Here is a 19186-nt window from a genome sequence, read left to right as displayed (position 1 = left end):
CATACCTAAAGTAGTCAGTTTCCAGTCCTATAAACTCAATTGGCACGTGTTGGGACCATAGGCAACGTTGTAATGAAAAGTACGTACAAACTAGGAGGTGGTATCAAGGGAAGTCAGGAATGACGAAGTACTAGCAGAGTCAAGAAGAACCATTCCAGGAAAGGAAGATAAACAACGGAAAGGTATTTTTCTGGCACCGATAATAGTTTTAGTATCATTAAACTTGTGTCCGTAGTTCAGTTATAGGACTCAAAGTATTAATTGGGGTTTTACATCCCGATGTATTTTTGATCCACATTGTAGGTTATCCCAACCCTGTAATTCAACTGGGTTGAGACATCTACGTTGCTTATTTCTCGAATGGAAAAACTCCACAAAACCTGTAGTCGAACTAATGCCTCTAGGTAAACTGCTCTTAATTGTATCTATTATTGGCATAGAATGAACGAACAGGTAGGGAATTGTTACCCACCCGGTTCAAGACTTGGTGCTAGAATCTGGTAAATCCAGAACCGATTCCAATTATAAAATGTATCTCACTTTGAAAGGCGCAAATCAAATGGGTTTTGCCGCAAGTCATCTTCTGGTTGAAAAGAATCTAGACCAGAATTCCCACGATAATTCCATAAAAACCCGATTATATGATATTAAAAATATTTAAAGCTTCCACATATGCACATCGATGTATGAGTAAGTTGCACTGATAAGAATAAATCAAAGATTCGCGCTGAGAATTACATATTGCCTTGAAAGCTTGGCCTGTGACTCAATTTATGTTATTCTGCAGCTAATTAACATCTCCCAAGATCAGTGTTCTAACGATCTCATCTTTCTTCCGATGAATCTAGTCTGCTATTAACAACGAAGTCGGAATGATACTATAAGGTGGATCTGCGTAGAGATATGTGAATACCGCGTTTGATTTGAGATTTTTCAGTGATCGCTAGTGTCAAATACTTTCCCCAATAAACTAAAACTATATTATCTGCCGGATCCGTTCCGTCTAGACTAGCCATCCAACTTACTGCGTCTCGTTTTTTATCGCAATTATGTGGCTGTGGTTATTTGGTGTTAGCGCTCTTATACTAAGTCCAATAAGTACTCGTAAGTTCAATCCTGTGACGAGGTGCCGATAAGAAATCAACACTGTGTCTCAGATTTTTGTATAATTTCACTATTATTGTATTTTTTCAACAGAACGAGAACCGTGATTTCGCTAGCAATCTTAAATTTAGGTAGTATGTGTGATTATCGCGAGCTCTTAATGGCAAGATATTTTGAATAATTGTGTAGCTTTGCGTATTGCAACGTTGTTTACCTCTATCGTTTGTTCCAAGAAAGGTAAATTTGAAGCACACCCCACCGAGCTTGTGTTAATTAGTTATGGTTAGTCTCTTAAATTCTTTACGAATTTCTGCGAAACACTATTGGAAGCATGTCTAGTCTGCAAACACCAATATACAGAAATAAGGAGCGGAAAGCAGCCTAAACAGTGAAGTATAATGGCTTTGGGAATAAGTGCTGTACTTTTTCTAAAAACCAAAACTGATTTTGAAGGGGTAAACAAATTTGGGACTAACGATAAGGACCAGGAAGGTTGCACTCAATGCAATCAGCCTGCTTAACCTTGGCAACTCATCTTGGTAGGACTTCGGCTTGGAGTAGTATGGAAATTATACAGGCTTTGTTTTGTTGGATCAGAGAAGGATACTGAAATTAATGAGAAGCCTGCATATTGTTTATAACACCTTCATTTTTCAAATAGTGGATTTATTATATCCAAGGATTGGATGCAGCAATTTGATGGGGACCTGTAGTATCCGCGGTTTTGCAACATAGTTAATTTTAATTATTTTTGAAAAGCCCAAAAATTAGTCGCTTTCCCCTAAATTCAAAAATCCAATTTTATTTGAACGAATTTCAATTTGAATTTACTATCCTTTATTGCCATCGTAAATTGACAGGGGAAAATGTGCGTTGACTCTTTTTTGCTGGTATCTAATCTTGCCCCGGTTAAGTATTATTAAATGTACTTAGACGCAATTGTTGACTTGGGCTAGAGCGGATATACATGCATTTAGCCATGTAAATATTTGAGTTGACTTTTGCTTCCGCTGAGCCAACTTGTATTTGAAGTTCAAGTCCAAGGTCAGTTCAAGGCCAGGGTCAACCGGGACCAGCAGATGGAATAGACGGCTGATCAGCTGGACATAGAGATAACGCTTTTTGGTTTTTCGGAAAGAGGAAAAGGAGATCGATTTTGGTTTTTGAGGAGACTGGAGATGTGAGTTCATGGAAGAAGAAAGTAGTGTGAAAGGCAAGATTTGACGCTAGTAATTGTCACATATCAAAAAACGAAGAAAACCTATTGAATCGTTAATTTTTCAAGGAAGAGAAAAAAATAAATAGACAACGTAAATAGAAGTAGACTACGGTTTTTACGAGGCGAAGTTTAGTGCTTCAGTAAATTAATTATTGTGGGCCTTCAAATTGAAATATATACGTACAACAACGGCGCGTATTCCGTTCTTATGAATGTTTCAACAGCTGAAATCACGTTTGTCCGGTCATGAAGCGGTGGTCGCCGAAAATAGAGAAGACTGAGTTTTTGCAAACAGGCTTGCATTTCGTGGCCTGTCCATCATAAGTCCCTCACCAGTTAGGCTCCTAGGAATTGAGAGATTTTAAACAATTTTCAAAATTTATGATTGTAGATGAAGACAACAAAATTATAATTATTATTGGAAACTTTCCATACATTTACTTGGGAACTGGACCTTCAAAACTCGGAAGATAATTATCATTATTTGTTCTTTCGTATTTTATTTTATTATTTATTTTCGTATTTTTACCTTATTTTTACTATTTTGATATTTTATCCACTTTGGTTTAAATTCATTCTTACTTTGTTTTGTTTCCTTTCATTTTATTTTCTCACATGTATGTTTTGTTACTTATCTTTATATGTCTTAAATAATGTATTAATATTTCTTTCTTTCTTTCTTTCTTTTTTTTGGAATACACGCACGCCTTGCTCGCGTTCTAGCTGTTAGTTTTTTGTTTCGTTTTCAGGTTTAGCTCGCATATTGGTCATTCGTTAAGCTTGTGCGAATCCCCTTTTTGTTTATTTTTCGGGATCCTATGTGGAAATGATACGTGAGGGATCGAAGTGTTCGAAAGACCATTCCTCCCCCAATTTGGAAGCCTTTTCTTTTAGCCTTAGGTCCTAAATGATTGACGTACAATAGTACTGATGACCTCTTCAGTATTTTCGTTTGCAACCTACACGAATTTCAGTATTAGACAAACGTTCAGATCGCCAGAGCTGTCTCCCATAGATCCAAATTGATTCTAAAATTGTCTTGAGGATTAGTACTAGCAAAGTTGTAAATTTTAAAATCATTTGGGGTTTTTGCACTGTACGTATTTTTTCTTCAGTTTAAAAACACCCGGAAAGTATTCCGAAATACCAACAACGGCTCAGATAGCGACTGACTAGTACCTTTGGCTTTCGAAAATGGTTAATGGTTAGTTTCTTCTTCACAAGGGTATTGACGGGTAACAGAATGCTCGGTTTCGCCAACTTGAGGGAGGATTTGAACAGCATAAGCTGAACATTTTGATTCTATGAGAAGTGGAATGGTTGGACTCTGGAGAGTATTTCTTTTCTTTTTTGGCATTGCGCTCTTGTTCTCTCGAAAGTTGAGTGAACTCAGACACAAATCGGATGTCGGACTGGCGTTGTCAGATTTCCTGAAACTTTAAACCACTTTTAAATATTTTCAATTGTTATATTGAATTTTTCAAATATTCCAAAATGATTGTTAACCCTTTTTTAAGGTTCGCTCTTGGTCTGACTTCAACTAACTCAGCCAATTGGAAAATCGATCCTGCAAGTTGAGTGGAGTCAGCCTGCAACCTGCCTTACCGCCGCATATAATCGGCTCGCTTGGAATTTGCTGTAAATCTAAAGGCATAGAGTGCCAATGTCACGATCCACGTTCCTCCACTCCTTCGAGGATTTTAAGTTATGCATTCGGAATTTGGATATAGCAGTCCGTGTCCGTCGCTGCACGCTTTCCAGTCAGTCGTTGCAGGATTGCTAGGCAATTGTGAAAGTCTGTCTTCGTCATAGCTTGGAAATAGAGGCCACCAATTCTATATTTGGCATGTGGCTCGTGATGACCTTTGCGGATTCCCTGGACTATGCGCATTTGACTTCTAAGATGGTTGTCAGTAGCAGAATACAACTTGATCTCGTTTAGTATGGCAGCTCATAATTAGTAGATGGGCTATATTTGATCATATAACCAGACCCTCTAGCATCATTAGTAGGTGAAAAAGGTTCAGTGCCATAGGAAACTACTTAATAAATTCCCCTGGAAAATGCCTTTCCGTATGTGGATGAGCCCTGAAGTGTTCGTAAACTTAGATGAACACACTTAGTTATTATTACTTTGTAATTTTTTGTTCCGTATTATTTTAATTCATTTCTTTAATTTGTCTTTTTATTCTTTTGTATTTCCTCTAGTTCTTTTTATTTATTTATTTGCACTAGGAAAATCAGCGTTCAATTTAAAATGTTTTTTTGTACTTGAGGTGCTTATCGTCGAATTTTTTGTTGAATAGATATGTTAGTAAACAAATTTACCGTATGAGGGTTGATGAACAACCCGAAAATTGTTAAGAGCGACCACCACATTCACGGAAATAGTAGTTTGCTGTGGTTTATGGGCCGGATCTTCTTCATTTTGTTAGTAATTGATTGATCACCAAGATGGTTCAACATTACTTATCTAGACCATTTTCTTTGGAGGTTAAAGAAAGGTCTTTATTGATAAGCCACCTTCAATTCACTCTTTGGAAGCCAGCATTACTCGCGTTATTCTGAGATACCCTGAATGCGTAGTCCAAAATTAAACTTTTATACCCGAAACACCAGCTTCTGGTATTCTAACTTGTTTTTAAGGTTTTGTGGTCTCGTTCTCAGCACCCATCCAACCGAAAAATCTGAAAAAAATCACAGTGCTGTATCTAAACGAAATCTAGGCATCAAAATACATCTTGGTCCGAAATTTGCACAAATAAAATTAATAATATTATATCAGCGCATTTTAAAAATTTAACCGGAAACCCCCCTCAAGTCCATGCTAGAAATACAAAATTTGGCGCTTGCATAAGGGATAACATAAGGCATAACTTCGGAACGTTTGAAGGAAATCCAACTTATTATTAATAAAGGTGAAACTTTTACATTTTGCGTGAAGTTCGTGCATTCTAAAGCGTGTATGACGTCATCATAACATATTAATTTGTCTATACTACAACGAAGTGAGTTCATATGAATAGGGGTCGCTGCGAAACATTTCGTTTTAGTTTTCTAATCATTTATATATCCAATATCAATTACTCCAGGCAGATATATGTATGCATTAATATGCATATATAAATGAAGCTTTGGGGTAGTACCTAATTCAGGTAGGTTTTTTTGTATATTGAACAAGCGGTCTTCGTACCTTATATGTACATATGTATACTTTTATGCACGAAATAAATCGAAATTAGGTGCATATAAATAAATATACATGCATATAGAATCCGATATTCAGTAATAGGCAATGTTTGTTTGTTTAGGGTGGGCATATTACCTACGTCTGTAATATGTCCGTATTTCTTGTAATTTGGAAAAAATGAATATTTTGTGTTTTTAGCGACATACGAACAGAAAAATGACCTTGGAAAGTTTCTCACATAAGATGAACGCAAAACCTTTATACCTGGAATACCAGCTTCCGCTATTCCGACTTGTTATTTAGAATAGATTGGCGAGGAACTAAGTTAAGAATCTCAAAGGATACATTTCCTAAAAATCAATTAATTATCACGGCACTTAGTCTTGAATTTTTCAATGGAGCGTCAGTACTTGCGAGCGAATCTTCACGTTAAATTTTGCCGTCTTTTAGAATAATATTGTCCTCTCGACCAACTCTGAAGATCGTCATTAGACGGTGCTGTAACCCAAAGGAGGTATCCGAAATAGAAGGGAAGTATGATTTAGTTGCTCATATACGCATTTCAGGATCCAAGTTTTCTAAAGATTACATTGTGAGTGTAATGGGTAATATGAATGGCAAGGTGCGTTCTGACCTTACCCGAGCGTGTAGTGGGAAGGCATGATCCTGTTCCCCGTAAAAACAGCGCGGCCATTAAGAGGATCACCCGGATCCGAGGATTTTTTGTTTTTGCAATCGATTGCGAAGATGTAGTGTAGAATATTTGTGATTTATTGATATTTCGATTAACTTCCCTAAATAGGCGGGAATTGAAGTCAAGGCTTTACATGTGTTTTTTGGTTTTAAGAAACATAATGTTTAGGGGCCAGGTATGACGGATTAGCGGTCAGTTAAGATTTTATGGTTAATAATCACATTTCAGTTTTTAAATGCTTTTTTCTCCAAGCTGCATGTTGAAAATACGGGTGCCGCCATAGCCCAAAATCTATCCAATGAAATTCTCTGAAACTTTCACGACTTATTTAGATTCTCGGACGGTTTTTTTATATTGTACAATCAACAAGTCGGAATACCGGAAACTCACACTTCGGGTATACATGTTTTGTATTTATCTTATGTGAGAAACTTCTACGCACATTTTTCCATCCGTATACATACAACTACAAATCAAACAAATTCCTTTATATTTGTCCAAATTACAAGATATGCATACATATTACAGACATAGATATCATCCTCGCCTTAAACAAACAAAGTAAACCTATTACCGGATACTATACATATACTTGTATGAATATAAATTGATTGTATCCATATTTCCGATTTACTTCGTGCATAAAAGCATACATGTGTTCATTTATAGTACGTATATTGAATACAGTGGGTTTAATGTACAAATATATCTATCTGAATTAGACACTACCCGCAAACTTCATTACCACATATATATGCCTACATACACACATACGTCTGTCCCGAGTAGTTGACATTGGTATACAAAAGACTAAAAAACTAAAACAAAATATTTCTTTGCGACCCACCATTCATATGAGCTCGCTTTGTCTTGGTATTGACGAATTGATATATGATGATGACGTCCTACACGTTGTATGTAGAATGCACGAAATTCACAAAAAATGAAAGTTTCACACTCCATAACTTTGTTAATAATAGCTGGATTTTCTTCAAACTTAACCAGATTGTGCTTATTCCTACCACCAATGCCAAATTTTATACTTCTAGGATGAATTTAAGGGCTGTTGCCGGGTAAATTTCTAAAATATGGAAATATACTATTATTAACTATATTTGTGCAGGTTGCGAAGAACGAGACCCACTTCAGTTTTTAGGGCATTTTACACCCTTTCATCCTACATCTCCTTTCGCAGGTATGCGGAGCTCTTCCTGAAATTCAACACAAAATGACGTCACTGGCTATATGTAAAGGGATTGACACACCACATCTTCCTACCAAATTTGCGACAATTGGTTTAGCCGTTTTTGAGTAAATCAAGTGTGACCGACAGATAGATAAACAGACAGACAGACATTAAATCAACTTTAATAAGGTTTTGTGTTTACACTCACCATAAGCAAACAAACATTTCCTATTACCGAACACTATATCTACATATGCATATATATAAATTGATCGTACACCTATTTTAGATTTACTTCGTTCATTAACTTAAGGGGAGGGGGGCTTCCAGGTAAATTCCTATCATAAGTTATATATATATATATTATTACTAACATAATTTGCACAGATATCGGAAAATCCCATTTTGAGGCCTAGATTTCGTTTAGATACACCACTGTGATTTTTTTTCAGATTTTTCGGTTGGATAGATTCAGAGAACGAGACATGTTACACTTTTTGGGGGTCATATTTTGAGCGCTCACTCTCCTACGTTTTACCCGAGATCAAATATGAGACCAGTTTCGAAAAGTACTAATTGATCCCTTTCATATAATACCCCACATGGACACATTCTGTGAAAAAATGTTGCACCCTCCTTTCGCAAAATAGCGTCACTTGTAAAGGGATTCACAGACCACACGTCCTCACCAACTTTCGTGACAATCGGTCCAGCCGTTTCCGATAAATCGGGTGTGACAGACAGACATTGACTCGATTCTAATAAAGTTTTGTTTCACACAAAACCTTAAAAAGGCACGAAAAACACCAAAATGTACAAATAAAGTTAACAAGCTACTCACAATTTACCTTTTGATATTTTTTAATAATCATGGTTTGCAAACTGTAATATACTCCATGTCATTTATTTGTTTTTTCTGGGAAATGAGCAGAACGCTCTCTAGCGTGATACACTTTTTTGGAGATGGGTGGATAGAAGTATGATATCGGTCTGAAAATGTCGCTATGTATGCCCAAGATATTAATAAATATATGGTGAAAAGTTCACATTTATATCTCTATTGCGTTCTTCAATTAAAAAGAAAATCCCAAAACGGCCCTAACCGCATGACCCCTTTCATCCTAAAAGCAGTTGGCTGACGATGAACGTAAGGAACTGAGAGAAACGACCGGAGGTTAGTTAGCGTGACACGCTAGAGCTTAGTTACCGTGCAAAGATACGAGATGTGCAATGTAGCGTGCGCCGCGGCAAAAGAAATTCCATTGCTGGTGAGGAAAACAGAAGAAACCACAAATAGCAACGATTTTGCAACGGAATACGGCCGCAGACATAGAGTGATGAAAACTTGGAGTTCCAGGTAACGGTATAGGTCACTTTGTACTACGCGCATAACATAGGAGCATTACGGTCCCTATTTGATGTTGATATCTTAATGCGTTGTGCAACATCAAGTTTGACACCTTCGATATTCTTCCTACTGATACAAATAGGAAAAGTGCGAGAACTGAAAACCTTGGGTTTGTTGGCGTTTATCTTCAGTTCGACTTTGCTTTCATTCCTTTTTAGATCCGGAGCCATTTGGTCAATGTCCACGAGTTCAAGAGAGAGCAAGTTGATACGTAGATAAGTGTTTGAAGAAAGATGACATTATCCATTGAATCCCTTGGCACCCTTCAACTGAGGCACCATGAAGAACTTCACGAGAACGAGAAGAACAAGTCGGAATACCGGAAGCTCGCGCTTCGGGTATAAAGGTTTTGTGTTCATCTTATGTAAGAAACTTCAACGCACATTTTTCTATCCGCACATAGCTACAAATCCAACATAATCCTTCATATTTTTCCAAACTACGAGACATACGTACATATTACACCCATAGATATTATACTCACCCTAAACAAACAAACTGCCTATTTCCGAATACTTTACATTACATTACGTGCACATATGTATATATATTTCCGATCTACTTCGTGCGCAAAAGCATACATATGTACATATATTGTACGTATATTAAACGCGGTTGGTTTACAAATTTATCTGTCTGAATTAGACACTACCCGCAGACTTCATTAACACGCATATACTATATGCCTACATACACACACATCTGTTTGGAGTAATTGATATTCATATACAAATGACTAAAAAACTAAAACAAAATAAGTCTTTCCGACCACATTCATAAGAACTCATTTCGTTATGGTATTGATGAATTGATGATGATAACGTCATACAGGTTGTAGAATGCACGAAATTCACAAAAAATGGCAAAGTTTCACCCCCAATTACTTTGTTAATAATGTTGGATTTTTTTCAAACTTGAGTAAATTGTGCATTATGTTATTCTTCACACCCATGCCAAATTTTGCACCTTTGGGACGAACGTAAGGGGGGTTGCCGGGTAAATTTCAAAAATGTGGAAATATGCTATTATATTATTAACTTTATTGCAGATATCGGAACCGGATGTATTTTGAGACGTAGATTTCGTAGAGATGCATCACTGTGATTTTTTCAGATTTTTCGGTTGAATAGGTTCTGAGAACGAGACCTGTTACACTTTTCGGGGGTCATATTTTGAGCCCTCACTCCTCTATGTTTCATCAAATATCAAATATGGAACCAGTTTTGCAAAGTACTAAGTGAGCCCTTTAATTTGATACCCCACGTGACCACATTTTATAAAAAAAAATTTGCACCCTTCATTCACATGTATGGGGAGCCCCCCTTAAACTTAACACAAAGTGGCATCACTTGCTGCATGTAAAGGGGAGAATAGATCACATACTCTTACCAGTTTTCGTGATAATTGGTCAAGCCGTTTCCGAATAAATCGGGTGTGACAGACAGACAGACAGACATACAGAGCCACCTTACTACTGTGGAACATCACCTTCCCGTTCCGGAGGAAGCCACAGTGGTGGGTTACGCTGACGACATATCGCTGGTTGTTGTCGTAAAGCATCTCGAAGATGCTGAGTTATAATTAAGCGATGCAATCAATTCTGTTAAAAGCTAGAGAGCTGTGGTCTGACATTGGCGGAGGAAGAAATAGAAGCGGTCCTCATCACTAAGCGCCGGAAGAGAAACTACGCCTGTGTTAGAATCGGGGATTATATCATCACTTTCAAGCCGACCATCAAATACTTGGGGGTGGTGATAGACAGGAAGCTTAGCTATAAGCAACACATGCAGTATGTTTGCGACAAATCATCCACTGCTAGTATGGCCCTGGCGAGGATGATAACGAACGTGGGAGGGCCCCGGCATACCTCTAGCTTGCTTATAGCCAGGGCTCATGCTCTATGGATTGCGTTGCGGATGTCAGTTTACACTAACAAGCTGAGTGCAGTCTACAGGAGGACAGCACTGAGGGTATACTCTGCTTCCAGGACTGTCTCAGATGATGCACCATTCATCATCTCTGGAATGATGCCGATTGACATCTTGGCAGATGGGATGACGATTATATACCATGCGAAACCAGTCTCTCCCTAATTGCAGACGAAGAACGCCGAGAGGGAGAGATCCATAAATAGATGGCAACGGCGGTGGGAACGTCCGGGAAAAGGTCGGTGGAGTGGTGGGAGAGTCGACACGTTGAGATTTATTATAATCTCTCACGGGGGTTGATTCCAGTTAACCCGTTGGGGAGTTCCGTCCCCACGTGCTCGAGGAGGGCGATCAGACCTGAGTCTGCAAGGGACTCATCTGAAGTAGCTCTGCCACGAAGCCTCACCAGAGGTTATCTGGTACCATGGGAATTCCTGGAGGATGTGTTCTCGGCCCGGTTATTTGCGGTTGGCCCTCTAGTGGGAGTTTCATGGTGGTTATGGTTATGCCTACATTGCGGGCGGAGCTCTTCGGAGCTCAAGCGTGGAGTTGCGCTGTACAACTCGGGTGCCGTACGCCTTAGTTGCGACAGAGGTGTTAGGTAGGCCTCGCTTCACTGGTATGAATGTTGAGCCTGCACTCAGTATAAACCCGGACCGCTGTGCTTGCATGGCGGGGCTCTAATTGTGGTCCCAAAATCAATCCGTGTCCGAAGAGGACCGTGGGATTATGCCTACACGGCAGGTACTCACGTTAAACCCCCAGGACTTACATAATCTCTCACGGGGCATGGAGGATATCGCCAATATCTGCACAGGTTTAAATTGGAGACCTCACTCGACTGTCCAAATTGCGATGGAGTCCCAGAGAACCCAGAGAATGTATTCTTCAGCTGTCCGAGTTTTGTAGAAGAAAGGAGGAATCTAGAATCTAGAATCTGCTACCAGAAAATCTGGTGCCGAAAATGGTAGCACATCAAGAAAATTGGGATGCGGTCAACTCCATGATCAGATCTGCGAAAGGCAGAGGAGAGGAGAAAAGCGCGCTCGCATGCACCGCGTATAGAAGAAAGGTAACTAAGCTAGAATGAGTTGACTCTGCCCCGTGATGTAATACCTTATGGTGGTCCCACGGGCAGGGAGGGAGTCGGGGGTGTCCCACACGTTGGTGTCTCCTGATCAGTGTCTTTTGAAGATTTCTACCTCCTGAAAAAAACAGGCAGACACCGTCTCGATTCTAATAAGGTGTTGTTTCGCACAAAACCTTAAAACCTATAGATTACAAGATGCAACCCCAGTGGGATCTGTTTCGGACTTCAGATTCCCCCGAGGTCATCATATGCTGCTCTGATAGTAGCTATTAGTTTCTGGTTGGTATATGAGGATCGAGAGAGGAAACCTTTCGAGATATTCCATGATGCGTTCCAGGAGGAACGCGTGTCCTTCTTCGAACTCTTAACAATCTTCCCCTTCTTTACCCACCTCAACTTTCCAGAATTTACTGATGTCTATGTAGAACTACCAACTCTGCAGAAAGTACAGAGGTTACACGAAAAAGTTGGGGAGGGAGAGTGCCGGATTCTGCATGGTAGTCATGAATGGAAACATGGTCTCAATGATTTTCATCACTACAGATTCAAGGTTCCAAATGAATTGGCAGGCTGTATAAGCTTTTGTTGCTGATTTGCCTTTAAGGGTGCCAGCGTAAAATATGGTGGGTTAAATAATAGATAGTACTCGAATATCAAATACGTTAAGTTAAGAGTCATCGTTTGGCTTCTCTGTGAAGAAATTCTCAACGGTAGAAGTTTTTAGTTGGCTTCAACAAAAACTGGGCAACCTCTATATGTGTCTTTACTTACAGGGCATTTGGATGTTTGGTGGAAATCACTGCCAAGAATGCATACCTTCGAGACATCGCAATATGATTTTATGTTTTCATGGTATTTGCATTTCTTATTTATGAAAATATTTAACTGTAATTTGTTTGTAAGGTGGCGTCAAGGAAGCAGGTTGATTCGAAGGTAGGTTAGAAGGTTAGATATAAAAGAATTGAGGGTTGGTTATATGTTAAAAATGCACGCATCGAATTTGAGAGTAGAATATGGAGTGATAAGCATCGGAAGCGACGAAAAGAGAAGATTAGAAAAAGCGAAATATAAGTAGGTTGGAGAGAAAAATATCCAGGGTGCGAAGATTGGCACAGGTGTCCATGAAGTTGCAAAAAGGAATCGAAAGGTAGAAGGTGGAACAGATAGGGTGAAAAGGCAGAGTGGTTAAGCCAGGTGAGCATACGGAAATTAAAATATTTTATACAATGACAGGGGGAAAGGGCTTGAACTACGGTTAGGGCTTCAGATAGTTTGTCAAGGAATTGCACTGATTAAAGAGGCTAAAACTGGGGGAATATACGCAAGAAATAACAAACGAATTTTTTTCGGAAGGCAGAATACCTGGGATAATACGGTCTTAAGGGAAAGATCAGAAGAAAAATATGATTTCGGGACGAAAAAGAGACTTAGCAATAGCGATTAGGATGCCTCCGGCAGTTGTACTACCCAAAGCCTTGCGGTCTTTTTGAGAGCAAAAGGCAAAGCCAACTTCGAGGAGGTAAGAGATCAATTTTTATCACCAAGCTGAGCAGATAGATTGAGGTATAACAACGATGAGGCAAGTAAACGCCCACTTTATCACTTTCTGGGTTTAATGATTAGATCGGCCTTCCTACAAAATGATCATATATCATGGTATCATGGTAATCAACTTCTGATCTTTACAAATGGTTCTCTTTGTGCATGTATTATGGAACAGTATTTATTGATATCGACCTCAGCTCCCTATTTTGTATATTGTTTCCACTTATCATTAGCACTTTTCCAAGTGAGCTAGCATTTATCCGATTCGATAATTCATTTTCATCATTTCCACTCTCCATACAGCTACTAGTTTGTGTTCATTTTCCGCTGGTAGGCTAAGGGATTCGCTTCACGTTACGCTATATGTAAGCCTTACGTAAGGCGTACGCCTATTCTTACAAGTTAGAATTTCTTTTCTAAGACGTTGCGAACCTATGTAGTGACTATATTGTTGTCCTCGTTCTTATCTCCACTACATGCCCTAAGTACTTCTCTATTTTCTTTAAGAATTTGAGCTTGAAATCTTGGTCACGAGATCTCCGAATAAAACCGACACAAGTTATGAAGGAATGTCAACACATGCCCGCCCGTCATTTGAAGTTGATGATCAGTTTCTGTCTAGCGCCTACCAAGAGGAATTAATACTAAAGGAGCTATCATAAATGAAAGGCAGAAATGTTTGGTTAGTATGTAGGAAACGAACCCGGGACCGTGGCGGGTGTGATGAGAACGCACACTGCGGGTTCGGAACGGTATCTAGTCTTCAGACCAAAACTGGAAAGAGTTAGGAAGCGGTCAACGTGGTTAGCATCCTACTAATCAATATGTACCGGAGTGAAACCGCTGGTGTAGTTCGCTTTTCAATATCTACCTAACACCGAATGAGACGATAGCGGACTTTCAACGCAGGCTTCACGCTGTGGAGGACACTATCTTGGTACAGAGGGGCGCATCCTGATCGGAGGTGACTTTAATACCAGGGCAGTTGAATGGGAGATGCCCCACCCAGACTCCAGAGGGAAACGAATTCTCGAAATGGCGGCGAGAACAAGACTTGTAGTTTTAAACACCAAATCCACCCCAACGTTCCGGCACCCAGGCTGCGAGGAAAGCATTCCAGCTGTAACCTTCGCGCCGTAACTGTCACAGACTCCGTCGCTTGACATAACGTCTAAATGACCGGTAGGAGATATGTACCATAATGACAGCGCATTTAACGCTCGCTTCAAAGAGGACATTTTACCTTCTCACTGGAAGGTAGCGAGGTGACGCTGATCAGCAAAGGGGAAGGCGACCCTGAGTATCCACTTTCATACCACCCACTTGCTGGTGTGTAAACGTTGAGTCAAGCGGCGGAGCTAATGACGTTCTTCCGTAGGTCGGCAATTTTTCGTTGATTGATCACCTGATTTACGCTTTATACCTTCGCTGTATAGTGGTAAACTTTTTACACAAGAAATTATTCACCCGATCCAGAGCTGAAGTATTTTAGTTTTTAACTGCATGTAGATCTCGTAATCGCAGATCTTTTCAGTAACTTTCCCTTGCCTGCCTTGTAGCTTTTTGTTCAGATTAAACCATTTTTATTTCCCTTAAATAAAGAAAAGGTTTATTTCCTAAACTTCAGAACAAAATATTGGGCGCCTCTATCCTCGATGTGCCACAAGTGATCAAAGACCTGGACAATGCATTCCTCTCGGTGATTGCGAGTTCATGCTTAATATATTAAAAAATAATCCGCTGAGTGATCGTGAGCGAAGTTACCTGCGAGCCAACCGTTGTGGTGGTAGAACCACAGTCATCTTGGTACAATATACAGAACGTTCCTAATTTGTCAGGTGTACCAATTTTCAAAACGGAGTGTCTAACTCAGACGACCTGCACTTCTTTTATGAAGGATAGTCGTTTGGTACAAAATGTGGAAAAGAAACCTTCAATTTTATTGAGCTGGCTTTTTGGATAAACCGACAAAATTATTTTATCTGTCAACAAAATTTTACCTAAAGTCGCTGGTAGCAACAATAACCAGCAAAGATTCCAGCTCCTTTCAGTTCCAGTTCGGAACAACACGAAATGAAAATTAAGTTCGCCTGATATGTTAGGAATTTTCACCACTTTCTCCTAATATTAAGCATTTTAAAACATGGATAATTTCTAGATATGTTGCCCACTGCAAACATCCATTCCAGATGCACAAGGCCTGTTGCCCCTCCCATTGCAATGTGGAATTATGAATAGTGATCGAATTTTTGGAGGAACGCAGACGAGAATCGACGAATATCCATGGATGGCTTTGCTGGCATACTCAAAACGTAGGTTTCTTCTCATAAAAAATGCATAGCTCATAACTCTAGTCCTTTTACGTTTCTTCTATATTTCCAGCTGGGAATCAAACAGGATTTCATTGTGGAGGGACTCTCATCAACAACCGCTACGTTCTAACGGCTTCTCATTGTGTGAATGGAAAAACAATTCCAAAGGACTGGAAACTAAGCGGGGTCAGATTAGGCGAATGGAATTTGGCTTCCGGCAGCGACTGTGACTTGGACGACTGTAATGATTCCCCCTTGGACGTCACCATTGAGGAATTTATCAGTCATGAGAATTATGATCCCCAATTGAACGACAAATATAATGACATTGCACTGTTGAGGCTTTCCCGCAATATTACTTTTACAGACTGGGTGAATCCAATATGTTTGCCATTAGCGGAGTCGTTGCAAAGCCGCAACTTCGAAGGAATCAGCTTAGAAGTTGCCGGCTGGGGTCGAACTGAATCAGCTAAGAAAAGTGACGTGAAGTTGAAAGCCTTCGTGAGAGGAGTGAACTCGAATAATTGCAATAACGTTTATAGCGGCGAAGGAGTAACAGTGAAAAACACACAGATTTGCGCAGGCGGTGAAAAAGGGGTGGACTCCTGTACAGGCGATTCTGGTGGACCGTTAATGGGAGTTGATATGCTGAACAACAAAACGCCGTATTACTTTCTTGCTGGAATTATATCGTTTGGACCTACACCGTGCGCACAACTAGGATGGCCTGGAATTTACACACGAGTTGACAGATACATTGATTGGATTAAGAGGAATATTCGGCCATAGTTGCAGATTCTGGGATAAGGTGATGTTGTTTCTGAAATACTTTGTCAACGCTGAGTATTAAAACGTATTTTTAAAAAATATTTTATTTATTTTCATTTAGCTATGATTATAAATCATTCCCGCTCATCGTTCAAAGTATCAATAAAATAAATTCTAAACTCAGATAAGTTGCAATACTGGAGTTTGGGCTTACTGTAAAAATATCTATAATTAATAAGGATATGTGCTAAATATTAAAGAAAATCGCTGGAGAGAATTCTTTAATTTAGCAGCGGAGGAAGGGATGAATTGTCTTCTTTTGCAAAAATTCACCATGAAAAGAATCTTCGAGTTATTAATATAAATAAAACAAAATCCCGGCCGTCACCAGAGAGCTTGTCCGACGGCAGAAACGGTGGCATGACCAACGCCACGCCGCTATGCGAGCAACTATCCACTGAAGTTCAGGAAATTCCAAAACTCCACGGGTCAGGTATTCCAAGGCCCACCATTGAAAATTTGTTCGGGACATCGACGGTACTTATTAAGGCAGTGTAGATATTGTAGTCAATATCCCCTAAACGGCATATAGCGCGTCCGTCATGCCTACGTGTCATCTTAGCCAGGTTAGTTCAAATTCGTCCTATCTCTCTTCAAGTCTTCTGATTCTGATTTTTAAGGTTTTGTGTAAAACAAAACCTTATTAAAATCGATTCAATGTCTGTCTGTCTGTCTGTCTGTCTGTCTGTCTGTCTGTCTGTCTGTCACACGCATTTTTCTCCAAAACGGCTAAACCGATCCAAACGAAATTTGGTGGACAGATGGGAACTATGAAATCCCACGCATACAGCGAGTGGCATAAATTTAGGTGGAGTTTAAAGGAGGGCTCCCCATACATGCAAAGGGGGGATTCAAAAATTTTTTTCACCGGATATAGTTGTGTAGGGTATCAAATGAAAGGTCTCGATTTGTACTTTCCGAAACTGACATTAGTTTTGGCATAAATTGCAAAGTGCGTGAGTAAGGAGTCAAAATGTACGCATTTGAAGTGAGACAGGACTCATTTTCGGAAACTACCCAACCCAAAAATCCGAAACAAATCAGGGTGGTGTGCCTAGATGAAATCTAGGCCTCAAAATATGTCCCATTCCGATATCTGCTCAAATAAACTTACTAATAGTATATTACTACTTTTTAGAAATTTACTGAAAAACCCCCCTTAAATTCATCCTAGGACTTCCGGATTCTGTACCAGCATAGAGGACAATATTTCGTGTATATGCCCCAAATTTCATAGAAATCAGGCAATTAACACCAAAGTTATAGCAGTTCAAACTTAGCAATTTCGCGCGAGTTTACTGCTTCCAAAGCCATGCAAATCGGATGCTGACGTCATAATTACCCGGAATAATTGACATTCGCGTGGAATATTAAAGTCACATTTATGAAGAATCTATTTATCTGCAGCCCTTTTTAAGGTTTTGAGTAAAACACTTATGTAATATCTAATCTTCGAGAGATGTCCTATTCCGGTATCTGCTCAAAAAATTTACTAATAGTATATTATCAACTTTTAGAAATAGACTAAAAAACTCCCCTTAAATTCATCCTAAGTGTATTAAATTTTGTACCGACATAGAGGACAGCCTCGTGCATACACATGCCAGGTTTCATAAAAATCCAACTATTAATGGGAAAGTTATAGCAGTTCAAACTTATCAATTTCGTGCTAATTAATAGCATCCTAAGCCATACAAATAAGATGCTGACGTCATAATTAACGAGAATAATTGAAATTCCAGTGAAATATTTAAATTCCATTCAAGTAGAATCTAATTCTCCCTGGCCCTTTTTTATATTTGATGTTGGTTAAATTGTTTTCATTCGCTAATAATATTAAACTCAGAGCGTGAAGCGTGTGAGGTGACCATTATCAACACAGGGCTTTCCATCAAATGATTTATTTAAGTCGCTTTCCAGAAAATAGAGGGCAATGGAATTTTTAGCTATATTACACGGAGCTGTCGTGCACTCGTCGCTCCTCACATCGTTTCTTTTTCTTCAGCCTTCAGGTCACAAGCGGGGCCGGCTCGTGATGATCGGTTTCGTCATTTTATTGTATCAAATGCCTTATCAGGATGTAATCTGATCAATACTCTCGTTAGCGTGAATTACGTGACCACACCATTGAAAACGCCTCTCTTGCAGTTTTCCCACGATCGGTGCAAACCCATATCGATCGCGGGTATTCTCATTTCAGACGTAATCAAAACGTGTCACGCCACCAGTGCAATGCAACATCTTCGTCCCCATTACCGCAAGACGCCGTTCATTGTCCTTTATAGTCGGCCAACACTCAGAACTATAGAGAGTGGCAGACGGACGACATTGCAGTAAATTTTAGATTTGGGACGTGCGCTGACACGTTGATCACAAAGAACACCAGTTGGGGAATGCCACTTCATTCAGGTTGCATTAATGCGTGAAACAATTTCATTACGCAGTTCTCCATTGGCTGATAGCGTTGACGCGAGATATTTAAATCGCTGAGTTCTGGCAATGGAAGTAACCTGCCCTTCGAGATACTTAAATCGCTGAGTTCTGGCAATGGCAGTAACCTGCCCAAAACTGAACGATTTCAATATCTCGGGTCAATGCTATAAGCCAATGGAGAACTACGTTATGCTCCTCACATAGGGAAACACAAAACCTTTTATACCTGAAGCGTCAAGCTTCCGGTTT

The 19186-nt window shown here is 39.5% G+C and overlaps 1 protein-coding gene across 2 annotated transcripts; it reads left to right on the top strand.

The window, feature by feature from the left end:
* Positions 1-815: 815 nt before the first annotated feature.
* LOC119651663 (serine protease easter-like) lies at positions 816-16545 on the top strand. Of its 2 annotated transcripts, XM_038055351.1 has the most exons (4): positions 816-1104; positions 14992-15170; positions 15523-15676; positions 15747-16545. In XM_038055351.1, the coding sequence occupies exons 1-4, from the start codon at positions 1050-1052 to the stop codon at positions 16463-16465; spliced, it is 1107 nt and encodes a 368-aa protein (XP_037911279.1). In that variant the 5' UTR covers positions 816-1049; the 3' UTR covers positions 16466-16545. The 2 variants fall into 2 exon arrangements, with proteins under 2 accessions (XP_037911279.1, XP_037911280.1); XM_038055352.1 differs by lacking the exon at positions 14992-15170 and having other exon boundaries at positions 823-1104; positions 15554-15676.
* Positions 16546-19186: the final 2641 nt, after the last annotated feature.

This window comes from Hermetia illucens, chromosome 3, assembly GCF_905115235.1.
Source record: "Hermetia illucens chromosome 3, iHerIll2.2.curated.20191125, whole genome shotgun sequence".
NCBI lineage: Eukaryota > Metazoa > Arthropoda > Insecta > Diptera > Stratiomyidae > Hermetia > Hermetia illucens.
This window is presented reverse-complemented; position numbering and strand designations above follow the sequence as displayed.

Bases quoted from the DNA above. Each gene is read 5' to 3' on its own strand.
- LOC119651663 (XM_038055351.1), top strand. From the start codon at position 1,050: ATGTGGCTGTGGTTATTTGGTGTTAGCGCTCTTATACTAAGTCCAATA. The intron at 1,105-14,991 runs GTAAGTTCAATC...CCTAAACTTCAG, and splicing joins ACTAAGTCCAATAAGTACTC to AACAAAATATTGGGCGCCTC. The intron at 15,677-15,746 runs GTAGGTTTCTTC...CTATATTTCCAG, and splicing joins TTTGCTGGCATACTCAAAAC to CTGGGAATCAAACAGGATTT.